This window comes from Acinonyx jubatus, chromosome B3, assembly GCF_027475565.1.
Source record: "Acinonyx jubatus isolate Ajub_Pintada_27869175 chromosome B3, VMU_Ajub_asm_v1.0, whole genome shotgun sequence".
In the NCBI taxonomy this organism is placed as follows: domain Eukaryota; kingdom Metazoa; phylum Chordata; class Mammalia; order Carnivora; family Felidae; genus Acinonyx; species Acinonyx jubatus.
The window spans coordinates 86399052-86415929 of NC_069386.1; the positions used below are offsets into that span (position 1 = coordinate 86399052).

The window sequence follows — 16878 nt, forward strand, 5'->3', positions numbered from 1 at the left end:
CACCCAGGTGCCCCATTGATGTGCTCTTTTAAAGGGCAGATATGCACTTATGGCAAATATGATATGCACTATATTTTCCCCTATTTTAACATTTTAATAGTGTTTTCTGCCATGCAAATAGTTTTTAAAATTTTTGTCAACAGTTGTCTGCAGTAAAAAAATTAAAACACATTAACATGAAATCTACCTTCTTAAATTTTTGTTTACAGTATTGTTAACTATATGCACATTGTCAATACAGATCTTAGAACTTTTTCATCTTGCATAAAACAAATCCTGTACTCCTTGAACAACTCCTAATTTCTCTTTCCCCAGCCCTGTCAACATGCTACTTTCTGCCTCTATGAATTTGACCACTTTGGGTACCTCGTAAAAGTGATAACCTTTTTTTTTTTTTTTTTTTTTTGGTCATTCTGTGACTGGCTTATTTCACTTAAGCATGTCCTTAAGGTTCATCCATGCTGGCATATGACAGGACTTTCTTCTTTTGGTTAAGGTTGAATGGTATTTCACTGAATGTATATACCATATTTTCTTTATCCATTCATCTGTTAAAGGGCAGGTTGTTTCTACCTCTTGGCTATTGTGAATAACACAAGAGACAGGAGAGTTCAAATCTCTCTTCAAGTTCTTGATTTCAATCTTCTGAATAGTCACAAGCAGGATTGCTGCATCATACAGCAGTTCCAGTTTTAGTTGTTAACGGAAATTCCATAGTATTTTCCATAGGAGTTATATCATTTTACATTCCCACTAACAGGGCACAAGGGTTCTAAATTCTCCACATCCTTGCAAAAAATTTTTTTTTGGATAATGCCATCCTAAAAGGTGTGAGGTGATATTACGGTTTCAATTTGCACTGGTGATTACTGATACTGAGCATCTCTTCATATACGTGTTGGCCATTTGTGTATCTTCTTTGGAGAAATATGTTTAAGTCCTTTGTCCATTTTTTAATTGGGTTAGTTTTTTGCTATTGAGCTGTAAGAGTTCCTTATATATTTTAGGTATTAACCCCTATAGACACATGGTTTGCAAATACTTTTCCCATTCGGTAGGCTACCTTTTCACTCTGTTTCCTTTATGTATAGCAGCTTTTAAATTTGATGTTGTGCCATTTGTGTGTTTTTGCTTTTGTTGCTTGTTTTTGGTGTCAAATCCAAGAAAATATTGCCAAGACCAACATTATGAAGCTTTTCCTCTGTTCTACGAGTTTTTTGGTTTCAGGTCCTAAGTATCAGTCTATAATCCACTTTGAGTAAATTTTTATGTATGGTATAAAGTAAGGATTCAATTTCATTTTCTTGCATGTGGATATCCAATTTTCCTAACAGCATTTGAACAGGTTATTAATTTTTTTACTATTTTCCTTTATAACATTGTAGATTTTTTAAAAAGTCCTTCTCTACTACAAGATGATAAAACTAATATCTTTAGTACTTTATGGTTTTATCATTTTACATGTAAACCTTTAAGTTCTTCTCTTCCCTCCCTTCCTGAGAGAAAAAGAAATTCAATTCTCCCATATTGTTTTTTGTATAAACTAACTCTCTCCTTGCCTCAGCTAGAAGAGACTTCTTTTTGACTACAACTAACAAAATACAGAAGCAAAAGTGGATTGAACAATATAAGGAATTTATTATCCCATGTAACAAAAAGTCCAAAGGTAAAGCAGTTCCAGGATTGGTTAATTCAGAAGCACGATAAAGGTGCTTCCTATTGATGCATCCTGCTATCCTCAATGTGATGACTTTCATCTTCACACTTGTCTTCTCTCGGTTATCAGATGGAAGAGGAGATGATAGACACACTAGATGAGCACTGACCCAACCCACTGAATAGACATTGTCCAATGAATGTTGGTGTGACTAAGCCAATTATCCACCCCTCTGCTCTTGGGAAATAGTAATTAGGGAATAAAAATAAGGATGTTAGAACCTTCACCAGTCCTTCCACACATGGGGAAAAAAGGTGAAAGTCAAAACTGTAACAGGAGTAAGTATAAAATTCCTTCCTAAAATGCCTAATAGTCTTTGGCCCTGGAGTCACTGAATTCACATTTAAACTAATCTATATTACACTTTAATTACATTAATGGAGTTCTCAAGGACTGAATTCTATTAAAGTAAAATTAAGGACTAAATTCTGTTAAAGTAAAATGAACTTTTTTGCAATTTAGGCGGTTAGATACAGTATATATATGTATCACACACATAATACACAATGTATATAATAAAATTTTTAGAGGCATAAAAATTCTTAATAGAAATAAATTATAATAAAATAAAAAATGTTTAATTTAGTGTACTGTTTGCTTTTCTTAAATAACTAAAATAAATTCATAAAGCAAAACTGAAATGTGCTCATTTTTACAGAGATGATTCTGATTGATACATACTTTTTTAAATTAAAAAAAAGTTCGTAATGTTTTATTTATATTTTTGAGAGAGAGAAAGAGAGGATGTGTGCATGTGCTAGTGGGGGAGGGGCAGAGAGAGAGGGAGACACAGAAGCTGAAGCAGGCTCCAGGCTCCGAGCTGTGAGCACAGAGCCTAACGCAGGGCTTAACCTCATGAACCACGAGCTCATGACCTGAGCCAAAGTCAGACACTTAACCAACTGAGCCAACCAAGCACCCCTGATGCATACTTTTCTTAATGCTAATTTATCAAACCCTGAGTTTTGCTTTTCTATCTGTGGTTAAATACATACCAGTCTGAGCAAATATGAATGTTTAAAATAAGGGTTCTAAATCTTGGGGTTTAGTTGTTTGAAATCAGGTTTTCATTCTGAATAGTTTTAGTAAAATCTATGTTATGGTAGAATGTGTCTTTATCTGCTTTAACTTGGTCTGTGTTAAATTAATAAAATACAATCTTACTCCTGGTTAAGAGTGCATCTTTCATTACATAAATTAGCAAATAGCTTGTATCAATACAAATGTCCAACTACTTGAAATACTTTATACACGAATAATTTATCTCTTTACACTGTTGAAGCCTTGCCTTGCATTTCAGTATGTTTTAGAGCTTCTGTATCATCACCTGAAATTTACCTAAAAAAAGAAAAATGAAAAATCATTCCTTGACTTAGGTACAAAGAAAACAAGCTTAAACATCAATTTTCTGTTCTATTAGAAAGTAGTTTCAATGGAGAAACCTGCTATGTCAAACAACTTTTCACACTTTTCACAATACTCAACAAAGCAAATTTCATTTTTATGAGGTGATTGTTTGTTTTGTGAATAGATAGGTGTCTGCTTCTCCTCTTTGTGATTCCTACCTTTTGGGTATTTCACTGCTAATTATCATTGTGAATAAAAAGGAAATACAATGATGCTCAAGTCAATTTTATTCTTGGTTGGTAGCTCTGGTGAAAATATCTTTGGAAAGGAGTTTAGCAGTAAAAGACTAGTTGGCTTTATATAGCTTTATATATAATAGACATACTCTAGAAAACTTCAGTGTTTATTTTTGAGACAGAGAGAGAGAAAGAGAGAGAGCATGAGTGGGGGAGGGGCAGAGAGACAGGGACAGAGGACCCACGCTGACAGCAGAGAGCCCAATGTGGGGCTTGAACTCACGAATCACGAGATCATGACCTGAGCCGAAGTCGGACGCTTAACCGACTGAGCCACCCAGGTGCCCCTAGAAAACTTTTTAAAAAAGACATTTTCAATGCTATAGGGCAATTTGCTATCTTAAAAGAATAATGCAGAAATTTTTCCTTTAAAAGTTAAGAATCATCACTTAAGCTGTCTTATAAATTTGGACTACTTTAGCCTACTTTCTTAAATTGTTACCATTATAAATTTTAAAATCTTTGAATATGAATATAGGGGTGCTACATATTACTACATTAAATGTTAAAATTGGTAAAAGTAAAACAAAATGGTTTTAGCATTTTAAATTTCCTCTAAGTTAACTCTAAGTTAACAAAAACAAACAAACAAAAACCACCAGACTTGAAAAATAATCACTAAAAATAATCACATTTTTAAGAAATGTGAATTCAACTTACAGGCAGGCATTGAAGACACTTCAGCCGTTACAATACTTTTTATCCCCAAGTTTGATAAGCCACCTCTGATTAAGCCACAGGTAAATGCCAAATACTGAAAGGAAGAAAAATGTAAAGAATATTAAGGATTTACTAAGAAAGCAATGCTATTGATAAATATGACATTGAGTCAAGCCTTCCTATTAATAAGTCATTGCTGTTTAAAAAAAGGTAGTGGAAGAATTTTTTAAGTTATTGAAAATTATGATTGTTAAAACAAGTTCCCAGCTTCCTGGCAACTAAACCATGGACACGTGACTTGGGTGCTCCAGTCACAGACTCTGAATCTAGAATGAGTGAAAAAACAACCTGGAAACAGGTTAGAATTAGTTCTAGAGGCAGCAAACGTGGTTTGTGTCTGTTAGTGCAAAGGACTCTAACTAGACCCTGCCTGAGGAGTGACTTGGGCTGTCTTTCTGGCTGCCCTAACCTTCTACAGTTCTTGCCTGCTTTCTGAGCTTTCTCATCAATTCTGTATGTTTTTTCCCCTATTCAATCAGAGTTGGTGTCTGCTTTCTACAACCAAGAATCTTGATTTGTTCAAGACTTACAGCCAATCTGCCATAACAAAGAATTATCCCATTCAGAATCTCAACAGTACCAATGTGGGAAACCCTGTCATATGGAAACAAAAAAAAGAGAATGGGGCTGAGCTACAGCACAGAAAGCCAGATAAGAACAGGAACCAAAAAATAAATTATCCAAGGAATTTTTGATTATGCACATGTTTCTACTGCATGACAGCCAATAACACAATATATCTATGAATAATATAGATAATGTTATAATTACATAAATGGGTACTGATCAGTAATTAAATCTGGAGTCATGAAATTTTGACCTGGAAAGGACTTTAGAGATTGTTAATAATATAGGTACTATTATAACCAACTTTATTAATGTGGGAATTAAGGTCCAAAGGGGGTTATATAACTTATCCAATGTCACAAAACTGTAAATTGCATAGTTTAAAATTTAGATTTATTTGGTTCCAATTCCATGCTCTTTCCACTAGAACTATAATGCTTTTGTTAGATAATTTATATACAGATAAATGTTTACAGATAAATAATAGCTCATACTGCCCCAGATATTTTAATCATCTCAAAAGAATCCTTACATTAAACTTGTCAGCTTTAATATATCTGCTGATCTACTTACTGATTCCTACCTGAGATTGAAAAACAAAAACTAGACAAAACACAGAAACACAGATATACTTAACACAAAAAACGTATTCTTAGAAACACGTTAATAACAGGGAAAAGTTTTTGTTTTAAGTTTATTTATTTATTTTGAGAGAGAGAGTGCACATGCAGGTGCGAGCAGGGGAGGGCAGAGAGAGCGGGAGAGAGAGAATCCTAAGCTAGCTCCGCACTGACAGCACGAAGCCCGATGCAGGGCTCAATCTCATGAACTGCGAGATCATGACCTGAGCCAAAATCAAGAGTCAGATGCTTAACCAAACTGAGCCACCCCAGGCGCCCCTCAAAAAATTTTTAATTAGCTAAAGGATATTATACATATAAACTCAGGTGAGTAGTTTTGCACAGTTAATACCTGTTTTATAAGTTTGACTATCTTTTCTGATACACCTATGCTAAATTCAAGAATCTAACATTAATCTACATTTCAATGGCATTTTGTTATAGTGTTTCATTAGTCATCATAAGCCTACTCAGCTATTGATTAATACAGATTATTTTAGTATGATGAACACCTGTCTCCTATTTCACAGAAAAGCACTTAAACAAGAAAAACAACAACTTTAAAACCTAATTTAAATTCAAAACTCTGTTGTGGTTGACATCATACTCTTCCCTATGAAAATCCCAATCTTCTATTCCAATAAATACCTTAGATGCATGTTCTAAATACTGTTTTCCTGCAGACATCTGAGTAAGCAGACGAAATTTGTTGTCCTGAAGTACATAGATGCCCTGTTTCAAAAACAGAAAAAACATCCAGAGTCAATGTATGCTGTAGTCCTTAAAAATTTTCTCCTCACAACAATTAAGAGTTTTTAAGTTATTAAAACTCTCCTTTCCATTGGTCAAATTTCTTTAAATGAAAGAGTTTTGCAGTGTGTAGGCTGAAGAATTGTTGAGAACTTTATAAAGCTAATATTTATTGAAAGATTTAAGATACTATATAAAGATGCAAAAGATAGTTCCTACCCTTAAAGAACTCAAAGGAATCAGAAATACATGTCCAGGTGGAATTAACAGTTATATATTATTAGTTCATATCTAGAAAGCCAATAACCAAATTCACTTCCTCTCATTAGCATTTCAATACTTACAAGGTAACAGTAATATTGTTATATAAAAAAATGAAAAATTCTGGTAACTACTAGATACATTATTTTCATTTTCTAATATTTAATCAAAATGCCAAATCCACTCTAAAATATTTCCTTGAGTTTTATAAATCTATTTAAATGCATAATTTTCCACGCAATCTATTAAATTTTATCTATTATATTTTTTCTTAAATTTTTTTTTAATCTTTACTTATTTTTGAGAGAGACAGAGTATGAGTCAGGGAGGGACATAGAGAGAGAGAGAGAGAGAGAGAGAGAAGGAGGGAGGAAGAGGGACAGGGAGAGAGACACACAGAATCCGAAGCAGACTCCAGGCTCTGAGATGTCAGCACAGAGCCTGATGTGGGGCTCGAACTCACAAACTGTGAGATCATGACCCGAACTAAAGTCGGAGCTTAACCAACTGAGCCACCCAGGTGCCCCAATCTATTAAATTTTATTTAACAAATTATTTTAATAGAAAAATGACCAACAATGCAACAAATAATGCAAGAGTTACTTAAATATGCTCTATAAATTAGACATCAGAAATTACTCTAAAGACAAACATGATATATTTGTGGTTCTACATATAATCACCATTAAGTAATGATAACTAAGGAACCAAATCCTAAAACCTTTATCATTCTGACATTCTGCTACTTTTTAAAACTTAAGATAACGTTTTTATTTGGGAGAAAGAAACAGCTATCATTACTGATAACTATCTATTTGTTCTTATACACTGTATCCTATTAGAGAAAAAAAATCATGATGTATTAATAACATGTAAGAGAAACATTTCAAAGTTGACTAGAAATTATTTTAAGTTTTATATAATAAATAACTAAAATAGGACATTTATATTAAGTCAAAGGACTTTAAAAAATAGGCCTTAATTTGCCTAAATACCTGATGATTTGTCCTTAGATTGTCGATTTGTTTCTTGAATACTGTAGTCCAAAAATCTTTACAAATGAACTTCATGATATCTAATTCATCCTTGAACCTGGCAGTATCTTTTGTAAACCTAAAAAGATCAACTAAAAGTAATCAGTATTTTTCCTCCAAAGAAAGCAGGAGGGTCACATTATTCACTAATTTTGAAATGCCAGAACAGCACTGAACATTTATTGATGGTCACAAAGTGATAAGCACCAAGCAAAGGAGATCTCATCTCAATTTACATTCTGTTATGCAATTACAGTATGAAAATTAGTCTAATAGCAAGCTGCAATTTTAAGTAAAACTAATTCTAGCACATTAAAAAAAAAAAAAAGCTGGGCATAATCACGGTATTGTTATATAAAATATAACCAGAGTTCAGCTATTCAAATAATGAGAAAGGAATAAGACCTTAAGACTGGATCTATAAATTGAAAAATTAGTACATACATTAACATAGACTCTAAAGAATTTCCATCCCTTGCATTTAAACAAAAATCCATTTAGGTTAAAGAACCTACTAGACCTTAAGTAAAAAAGGCAGCAAGATTTTATTATTTATTTTAATAAGCTTTTAAAAAATGCTTATTTATTTTTGAGAGTGCAAGCAAGGAAGGGGCAGAGAGAGAGGGAGACCGAGAATCCCAAGCAGGCTCCAAGATATCAGCCCCGCACCCAACGCTGTCAGCCTAACACCAACATGGGGCTTGAACCCACAAACTGTGAGATCATGACTTGAGCCAAAATCAAGAGTCGGACACTCAACCAACTGAGCCACCCAGGCACCCCAAAAATGCAACAAGATTTTAGATAGTACACCAAAGTTTTTAGGAAAAAAGTCTAAAATACAAATATATATTTTCTTCTGATATTAAAAGTTTTAACCGAGTTAAAATGGCATCAGAACGAAAGAGAAATTTCAATCTGTGAGTTAAAGAACACAGGATAAATAAAATTTAGAAATTAAAATTAAAGTACTTCAAATTTTATGCAATCTTTTGAAATGGATCATCTTTGTTTATAACCTACCTGGAAGAAAATTTTCAAATCCATACTGCTCACCTTTCTATCAATCCTTGTCCCACTCGAAACCCCATGTTTTCCAGCTTAGTAATACAGCGTCCATTTTCCTATTTTAAAAAATAATTGTTTTGAATATTTTTAGAATACCAAAATATCAGTATTCAAAAATTGTTTTAAGATGTTGACTAAAAATATAAAAGTACTTATACTTTTTTTACTAAAATATTCTAAGAAAAAGTGAATTATAAGTTATAGTTCAATTATCTTAGTACTAATCATTTCATAAGGCAATAAGGTAAACAGGGAACTGTTACTACTTCTCAGAAACGCCAAAGCCTCTGCCTAATTACTCCCTCTACACATTTTTTTTCCATTTTCAACTATTCTTCTCTCCTCAGTTATAGAAATGAAGTCAAAGTATCACCTTTCCACCAGTCACTCCCTTTGGGCAGTCATTAAATTCTATTGTTCCTGGCTTCAAAATGTCTCTTAGAGTCATCCAAGCTTTCCAGTCCTCAATGTGTCTTAGTTGATGATCCCACCATCCTATGTCAGAAATCATGCAATTGCTTTGGTTTTTCTTTGACAATCTCATCCAGTCTTCAGACTGTAAATACCACCGCTATGCTGAAGACTCTCAAAATCCTCTGGATCGTCTACAAAGTTCTCTACAATCCAGATTTCTCTACCCCTCAGGTCTCAACTTTCTACTTTTCTTCACTCACATGGGCTCTAGCTACAGTGTTCTTACTGTCCTTGAATATGCCAGGCATGCTCCCACCTCAGGGTTCCTGCATGGGCAACTCTTCTTCCAGATAGCCACATGACCAATTCCCTTGCTTCAAGTCTTCACTCACATGTCACCATCTCATGAGGTCCATCCCCACCCCACCCCCGCCCCGCCCTGCTTTTTCAGGTGTACAATATAATCATTCAACAATTCTAATAGATTACTCAGTGCTCACCACAATAAATATATTCTTAATCATCCTTATCTATTTCACCCATCCTCCCACCCACCCACATCAGTGAGGCTCTTTTTTACTATCTTCTTTAAAACTAAATTATTCCCCTTTGGAAATTCTCTATTCTGATGATTCTCAAAGCATGCCCCAAAACCAGCAACATTAGCATCAAAAGCTGCAAATTCTGAAACCCAGTGTAATCTGTGTTTTAAAAAGCCTCTAAAAGTAGGGTGCCTGGCTGGCTCAGTGGGTAGAGCATATGACTCTTGATCTCAGGGTTGTGAGTTCCAGCCCCACGTAGGTGATAACTGATGCCCTATCTCATTTCTCTGCTTAATTTGTCTCCAAAGAACTTCTTTCATCATTTCACATACTATATACCTTACTAATTTCACATTGTCCATGTCCCTCTATCCCCACCCTCTGCTAGAATACAGCTCCAAGGTGGCATGGATATTTATATAATGGAGCCTGTTTCCACTTCTTAGTGGAAGTGGAAACTTCCATAGGCATCATTATTTGCTCAACTTTTTTTTAAGGAACCATGTATTCTACTAATGAGGTTGTGACAACTAAATCTGTACTTTTATAGTACAGACTTCATGGGACAGAGCCATCTAGAGGTCCCACAGTTTCCTCAAATAAGGCATATTCAAAATGATATTATTTTAATGTCCTCATCCTGTGCTGCCTCTAAAATTCCTTAACTTCATTAAAAGAACCACTATTCATCTAGTTACCCCAACCAGAAAACTGCCATTTACTTTACCTCTTTATTCCCAACCTTCCACATGCACTGCAGTCCTACGAAACCTATTATCTACATGCTTTCAAAATCCATCTCTCTCTATCCTTACTACTTAGTTAGCCCTTCTCTTTTCCCTACTGGTTTCCAGTTAATGCCTTCCAAATTACCTCTTTGTCTCTAGTTTTTTCTTCCTTTGATTTACCTCCTATATTTCTGATATAGACTTTCTAAAAAACAAATCAGGTTATTTCTCTACTGAACCTTTTAACACCCTCTCCTCTTTCTTCAAAATAAAGTTCAACTCCTCAGCATGGCATTATGTGCCTTTCCTTAAATGATCCTGGTTAGTTAACCAGATTTACTAACAGCCATATATCCACAAACATCTCTCCTTCTTCCACTCTGAAATTTCTGCAGCAACTCCAGAGTTCCATGCGCATCCACTCCTTAGCACATGCTGTTCCACAGACTATACACCCTTTAAATTCAGTTCAAGTATCACATTCTCCCAAAAGCCTTCCTTGACACTCCTTTGGGTCCTATGCTGTCATAATGCTCTGCACACAAATATACTATCACAGTCATTCGTTTTTCTGTTATTCTCCAACTAATTTCAAAACATGTTCAGGTGAGAACAAACAAGCATGCTCAGGTAGAATAAGTAACCCATAAGTTTTGTGGAACAATACGTTTTTTGTAGAATCACCCAAGAGTATGTTGATTAGCAGAAACTATGTTTATGTAGACATTCTCAAATACTATGATCACATAAGCTTTTGAATTATGCCCTAGTAAATACCTCCTGATTTTGCTACTTGTTCATTCACTTTGGCATCTGTGAATGCTCACGAGTGGGTACCAAACTTTTAAAGAAAATTAAACTTGAGAATATTTTATTCTCTATTAACCTTTTAAAAAATCTATTCTCCATAAATTGGTAAATGTCCAATTACACCATTTTTAAAAATTTAATTCCTCTCCAAGCATAGTTTGAAAATCATTGATTTGAAGGCTAAAAACTACTGGTTCTTTCCTTTATTTCACTTCAAAGTTTATTTTATTTATTTAAGCAATCTCTACACCTAATGTGGGGCTCAAACCCACAACCCGGAGATCAAAAGCCATGTGCTCCACCAACTGAGCCAGTCAGGCACCCCCCTTTATTTCACTTCAGAATTTAATGACTTCATCTCTGAAAAGGTATATAAAAACTACAGCTTAATGTCAGGATTACGTGTCTTTCTTTTACATTTATTATGAAAAATTTGAAATACACTCAAAGTAGAGACACTAACAAAATGAACCGTCATACACCTAGATTCCAACATGGATTCTAGTCTTCACAGCCACCTAATTTTTTTTTTTTTTTTTTTTTTAACCAGGCTCCAAGCCCAAGTTTGAACTCAGGACCTTGAGATTAGGAATCACATACTGTATGGACTGAGCTAGCCAGGCACCTATGCTACGTAACTTTTAAAAATCCTTTTGGCTTATATGTACTTTCAATTCCTTACTGTAAACAAAGTGCAATAAGAAAAGAAAGGTATTATTAGTTTATTCATTTATTTTTAAAGTAGTTTGTGTATTTGCTTATTTATTCATTTATTTTTAAAGTAGTTTGTTTATTTGCTTGTTTGTTTGTTTGTTTGTGTATGTATGTATGTATGTATGTATGTGTTTAGCTTCATGCTCAGCACAGATCCACAGGGCTTGAACTCATGACCCAGGATTTTGTTTTAATGTTATTTTACTTATTTACTTATTTATTTATATACTTATTTTATTTCATTTTTTGAGAGAGAGAGAATGCATGAGCAGAGGAGAGGAGCAGAGGGAAACAGAGAAAATCCCAGGCAGGCTCCACGCTGAGCTTTCACTCCTATACTTAACTGAGTCCTTGAGATTCTACCTCCTATTTTACAAACCATTCTCTCTTCTTCTGTCTTAATTCAGATCTTCATCATCTCCTGCCTGGACCCCTGAATTAACAACTCTTCTCACTACAAACATCCTCTCTCTCTAACCTAAACACGGGATTATCTTCCTAAAATGCAAATGGACCATGTCTTTTCCCTCTTTAAAAATTCTCCACGGAGAAGGTCAAATTCTTTAATCATACAGGACTCCTTCCAGCTTCAGCTTTCAACACTTCTCACTCTCCAATCATTCAATTTAGTCACAGTGAAATATTTAAGCATAAATACTCCACACTCTTTCATACATCTGTGCCTTTACTTTTGCCCACTTTCCACCCATCTTTATCAACAGCATTATACAAAGAGCTTCTGACTTGAGCATGACTTAGGAATATCTCATTTTTAATAATCATTACAACTCCATGATTCTATTCCTAATTACTACCCAATACATTAATTATTCATTGAACCCCTATTCCCCAGTAACTATGATCTTATCTAGCACAGTGTCAGGCTCACAATACACCTGATAAATATTTTCTGAATGAATCAGTGAATGAATGAGGATTCCCACATATTAGAGGTAACCTCCAGGAAAATGGAGTCACTGTTTCGTTCATTACTATATTCCCAACACACAAAACCACCTCTGACACATAAGGGCACTAGATAACATTTTTTAAAATTAAATTTGTTTCCTAATTATAGTAACGCCTGCAAATTTTCCTTTAATCTTAAATCTCATTAGCCTTCTGTCTTCGAGAAGCGTGAATACTGAGGGTTACGGAGAGGGGATAGGGGTTGATTCTCAAGTATGTCCAGTGGTAGTGCTGGAAGTGACAGAATTAAGTAGGGGTGCCAAAATCAGCGTTGCAATGAACCCTGCCATAAATCATGGTAGCAACAAGGCTAAAAGTAAGAAATTTTGTGACCTGCAGGAATCAGATATGGGCCTGGACCCAAAAAAAGTGTCAAACAGAAAATGCGAAAGAGAAGAGGATTAAAGACTGAAGACAGCTCACAGGTTCTAGTCTTAGGATACTTGGAAGTGGACCAGTTTGTCTACACTTCGGGAGGTTTTGGGTGGCGATAGGACAGGGATTGAAGGAAAGAACTGAGAAGAAACAAAAAGTGTCACCGCGAAAGGACCTCAAGGGCCTGTGGGAGAACTCACCACCTCCCCCTGCTCCGCGGACTTGTACACTCCAGAAACCATCTCGTTATGTAGAAGCAAAAACAACGCCTCGTCCGCCATTTCCTGCTTATTCTTCCAAGCGCAGAGTTTAGGCTCCCGTTTCGGCCGGGCTCAAGGGTTCCGGCTAGCGCCTGAGCGATTTGCACTGTGGCGCCGCAGCTCCTTCAGTCCACAGCCGGTCCCTGGTTGCTAGGAGACCAGGAATTCGCTCAGTTTCCCCAAGGCTGCTACAAGAGTGAGGCCGGTACCGGGGCGAGCCCACCCCAGGGCCAACAAGCCCTCAGGCCCAACGACGGAATCTGACAGCAGCCGGAACCAAACGGAGTCAGCGGAGACCCTATCCGGCCCCTGGGCGGGGGGCGAAAACCAACTTCCGGTCCCCTCTACCCCGGCATTCCGCCAGCTCTATGATCACAGAGTTCCTTTTCCGTGCTGAACTCCTCGCGTCCCCATAGGGTAAAGGTTCCTCCTCCAGACGATATCGAAGGCGGGGGAGAGAGGGAGCAGCATAAAATAAAACAAAAGGAGCTCCCGCTGCCGTCCGTGTGTTACCTAGCTATGTGTTAGAACTGACAATTAGCTTCATCAAAAGCTTTTATTTTTGCCACATGTTCAATAGGGAGAAAAGTTGTTAAAAAAAATGAATAAATCATTTTTTCAGGCTACAAAGTTTAGATATATTGAGAAATTAGCCCAATCCATTGTGGATTAAGCCTGGGTATGCACAAAGATTTAGAGTCATTATGGCCACAAGGAAGTTTACTGGGAGTGGGGTATAAGGGTCAAACGGGATGAAGTAAGCAAAGAACAGGACGTACTTGAAACAAAATACAGGGGCACCTGGGTGGCTCAGTTGGCTAGTGGGGCTTCAGCTCAGGTCATGATCTTGTGGTTCCAGACTCTGTACCGGACAGCTCAGAGCCAGGAGCCTGCTTCTGATTCTGTGTCTCTCTCCTGTCCCTCCTCAGCTTATGCTCTCTGTCTCTCTCTCAAAAGAAATAAAAATTTAAAAAAGAAGAGAAGGAGGAAGAAGAAAAAAAAAAGCAACTTCACTGTGAGAAGTAGTTCATAAGAATCTACGGCAGATGTGGGATTTAACTACTACACAGATGCAAATACATAGCTAGATCATGTGCACCTCTTAAATTTTGGCAAATTCTGGCTTAAAAGTGTTGCTAAGCCTGTGATTGTTTCTTTACTTAGTAATTCACAAGGAAGATTTTTTCCCCCAATTAATGTTTCCCCCAAATTAACATACTGAGTTTTCTCAAGTTGTTAACAAGAACCTCTCAATTCTCCATATTCTTCCACAGATATTTAAGATCATGTTCCATAATTAGAATTATGGCAGCTTTTTTCTTTCTTTCTTTCTTTCTTTTTTTTTTTTAAGTAGTCTTTCTGCCCAGTCCAAAGCCCAGCACAGGGCTTGAACTCAAGACCCTGAGATCAAGACCTGAGCTGAGATCAAGTCAGAAGCCTAACTGACTGAGCGACCCAGGTGCCCCTGGATCAGTTTTTAGAGCATCACATAAAAATTCCACCTAAGCCTTTGAAAACACTATTAGAAAGAAAACCACAGGCCCAAAATGGAGTCATTTATGTTAGGCCCCTCACCAAACTGGAGTTTACCTCCACCAGAAATGTAGTCTTAACTGGTCAGTTACGAATATTTCTGGCCGGCACCAATAAGGTAATCTGTCACAGAGGCCCTCTCTAACCCCCAAAGATAGATGTAGTAAGCCACTTTATAAGCCCTTTTGTCCCCAAAGGAAGGTGACCTCACCTCAAATAATCCTTTTTTATTTATGACTTCCTTGTCCTACCTCTAAAAATCTTTCTCTTTTTGTAGCCTTTTGGAGCTCCCCCCTCTGCTTGCCAGATGGGATGCTGCCCAATTCATGAATCAATTAATAAAGCTAATTAGATCTTTAAAATTTATTGTTTAGTTTTTGTTATTTAACAATAGTAGTGAATTTCGAAGATTATTTTGCAACCATAATCTTACTTTTTCCAGCACTAATATTTCCATATATGAAATCAGCTCTCTTATGTCCTGACTGCATTCTCCCTTCATCACCACCATCAATTGTTGAATTGTCTAGAATCCTAGTAATAGGTCCTATGGAAGTAGGAACAGATCCTATGTTTTTGGTTGCCTCTAAAAGCATTTTCTCATGGGGGCACCTGGGTGTCTCAGTCAGTTGAGCATCCCACTTCAGCTCAAGTCACAATCTCTCAGGGCTCTTGAGTTTGAGCCCCACATTGGGCTCTCTGCTGTCAGTATAGAGCTTGTTCCAGATACTCTCCCCCCTCCACTCTGTCCCTTCCCCACTTGCACTCTCCCAAAAAATATTTAAAAAATAAAATAAAAGCATTTTCCCATGTAAACATTGTTACATTTGGTGGTTAGGATCTACTATTACCACAATCTTATGCTTCATGTTCAATCTATTACACAGCCTTGTAGTAAGGATCATTGGAGACTAAGTATGTTTACAATCATAATTAATTTCTTATTTATCAACCCTTATCCCATTTACCCAGTTTTACTTTTTTTTCCTATAGCACTTGTCCATTTCTAACATGTTTTGTAATTTACTTATGTTTATTGTCTGTCTCCAAGCTCCTTGAAGACAAAGATCTTTTTGCACACTATGAAAGTACCTAGAAAAGTGCCTGGCACATGGTAAGTGCTCAGCAAATACTTATTGAATGAGTGAATGAGTTACATGAATGATTTTTGCTCCTTGAAGAGCCTACAAACTCCACAGAAGCAGGAATCACATTGATCTTGTTCTAGGTTTTATCTTCAGAGCCTGGATTACTGGTGATGCTCAATAGGAGCTTTTAAAGAGACGAATTAAAATGGTAACTAGAGTTAAATAGTGTTGTCTAATGCTTGGTGCAAGGTTGATGCCCGGCTAATAGACGATGAGAACCAAGGTAATTTATAACACTGTTTCTTGGGGAAATATTTTCTGAGCTGTAATTTGTAAATGTATTTCTGGAACAAAACAGTTCTCATGTTGGCTCTGTACACGGAGCAGAACCACGAGCTAGAGGACACTGTCGTACACACACAACTAACAATAGGGCCGCTACTTCAGACCCCATCTTAAACCAGTTGTATAGGCCGGGTGTAGAGAATACCTGCAGTCTTTTCGTCGGTATTTTCATCTAGTATACCCTTGCGAGGGTCTGATCAGACACCGATTCTCAGCTGGCGTGACCTAGAGATAGTTACAGTATCTACTGATTCAATTTCCTTATCAGTAATAACAGGCAGCTTATTCAAGCTTTTGGTTTGTGAGGGACATGTAAAACGTTTCATTTAGTATCGAACAAAATAATTGTTAGCTATTACGATTAATGATTTTTCATGTTCATTTTTTGCTTCCCTCATTTTGGTTTAATCCAATGAAGGGAGGACTGCGCCACCCCTCCAACTCCTCTCTGGGCATGCGCACCAACAGAATGGCCGCACCCTTTCCTAATCTGATCATTTACTGGGGAGAGGGTTAAATAGACTCGCCTCCATCTCACTGATGTGATTAGGTGGTTAAAACGATACAGAGCACGTCCTATCACAGGTTAAAAGGGCTGGAAAACTCTGCGCGCCGCGCCACAAGAGCAGATCCGTGAGCCGGCGTCTTCGAGGACCCAGGAAGTCTCAAACGGGCCCCTGCTCTGCGCTAGAAGCGGGGCCCCGCCACCCGCTTCTAATT

General features: G+C 36.7%; 1 protein-coding gene across 2 annotated transcripts; it reads right to left on the minus strand.

Moving 5' to 3' along the window:
- Positions 1-1614: 1614 nt before the first annotated feature.
- TRAPPC6B (trafficking protein particle complex subunit 6B) lies at positions 1615-16829 on the minus strand. Of its 2 annotated transcripts, none has more exons than XM_053224414.1 (6): positions 16686-16829; positions 8369-8436; positions 7274-7391; positions 5916-5999; positions 4021-4114; positions 1615-3055 (listed from the first exon to the last, which is right to left on the minus strand). In XM_053224414.1, the coding sequence occupies exons 1-6, from the start codon at positions 16689-16691 to the stop codon at positions 3024-3026; spliced, it is 402 nt and encodes a 133-aa protein (XP_053080389.1). In that variant the 5' UTR covers positions 16692-16829; the 3' UTR covers positions 1615-3023. The 2 variants fall into 2 exon arrangements, with proteins under 2 accessions (XP_053080389.1, XP_014917052.1); XM_015061566.3 differs by lacking the exon at positions 16686-16829 and adding an exon at positions 13133-13597.
- Positions 16830-16878: the final 49 nt, after the last annotated feature.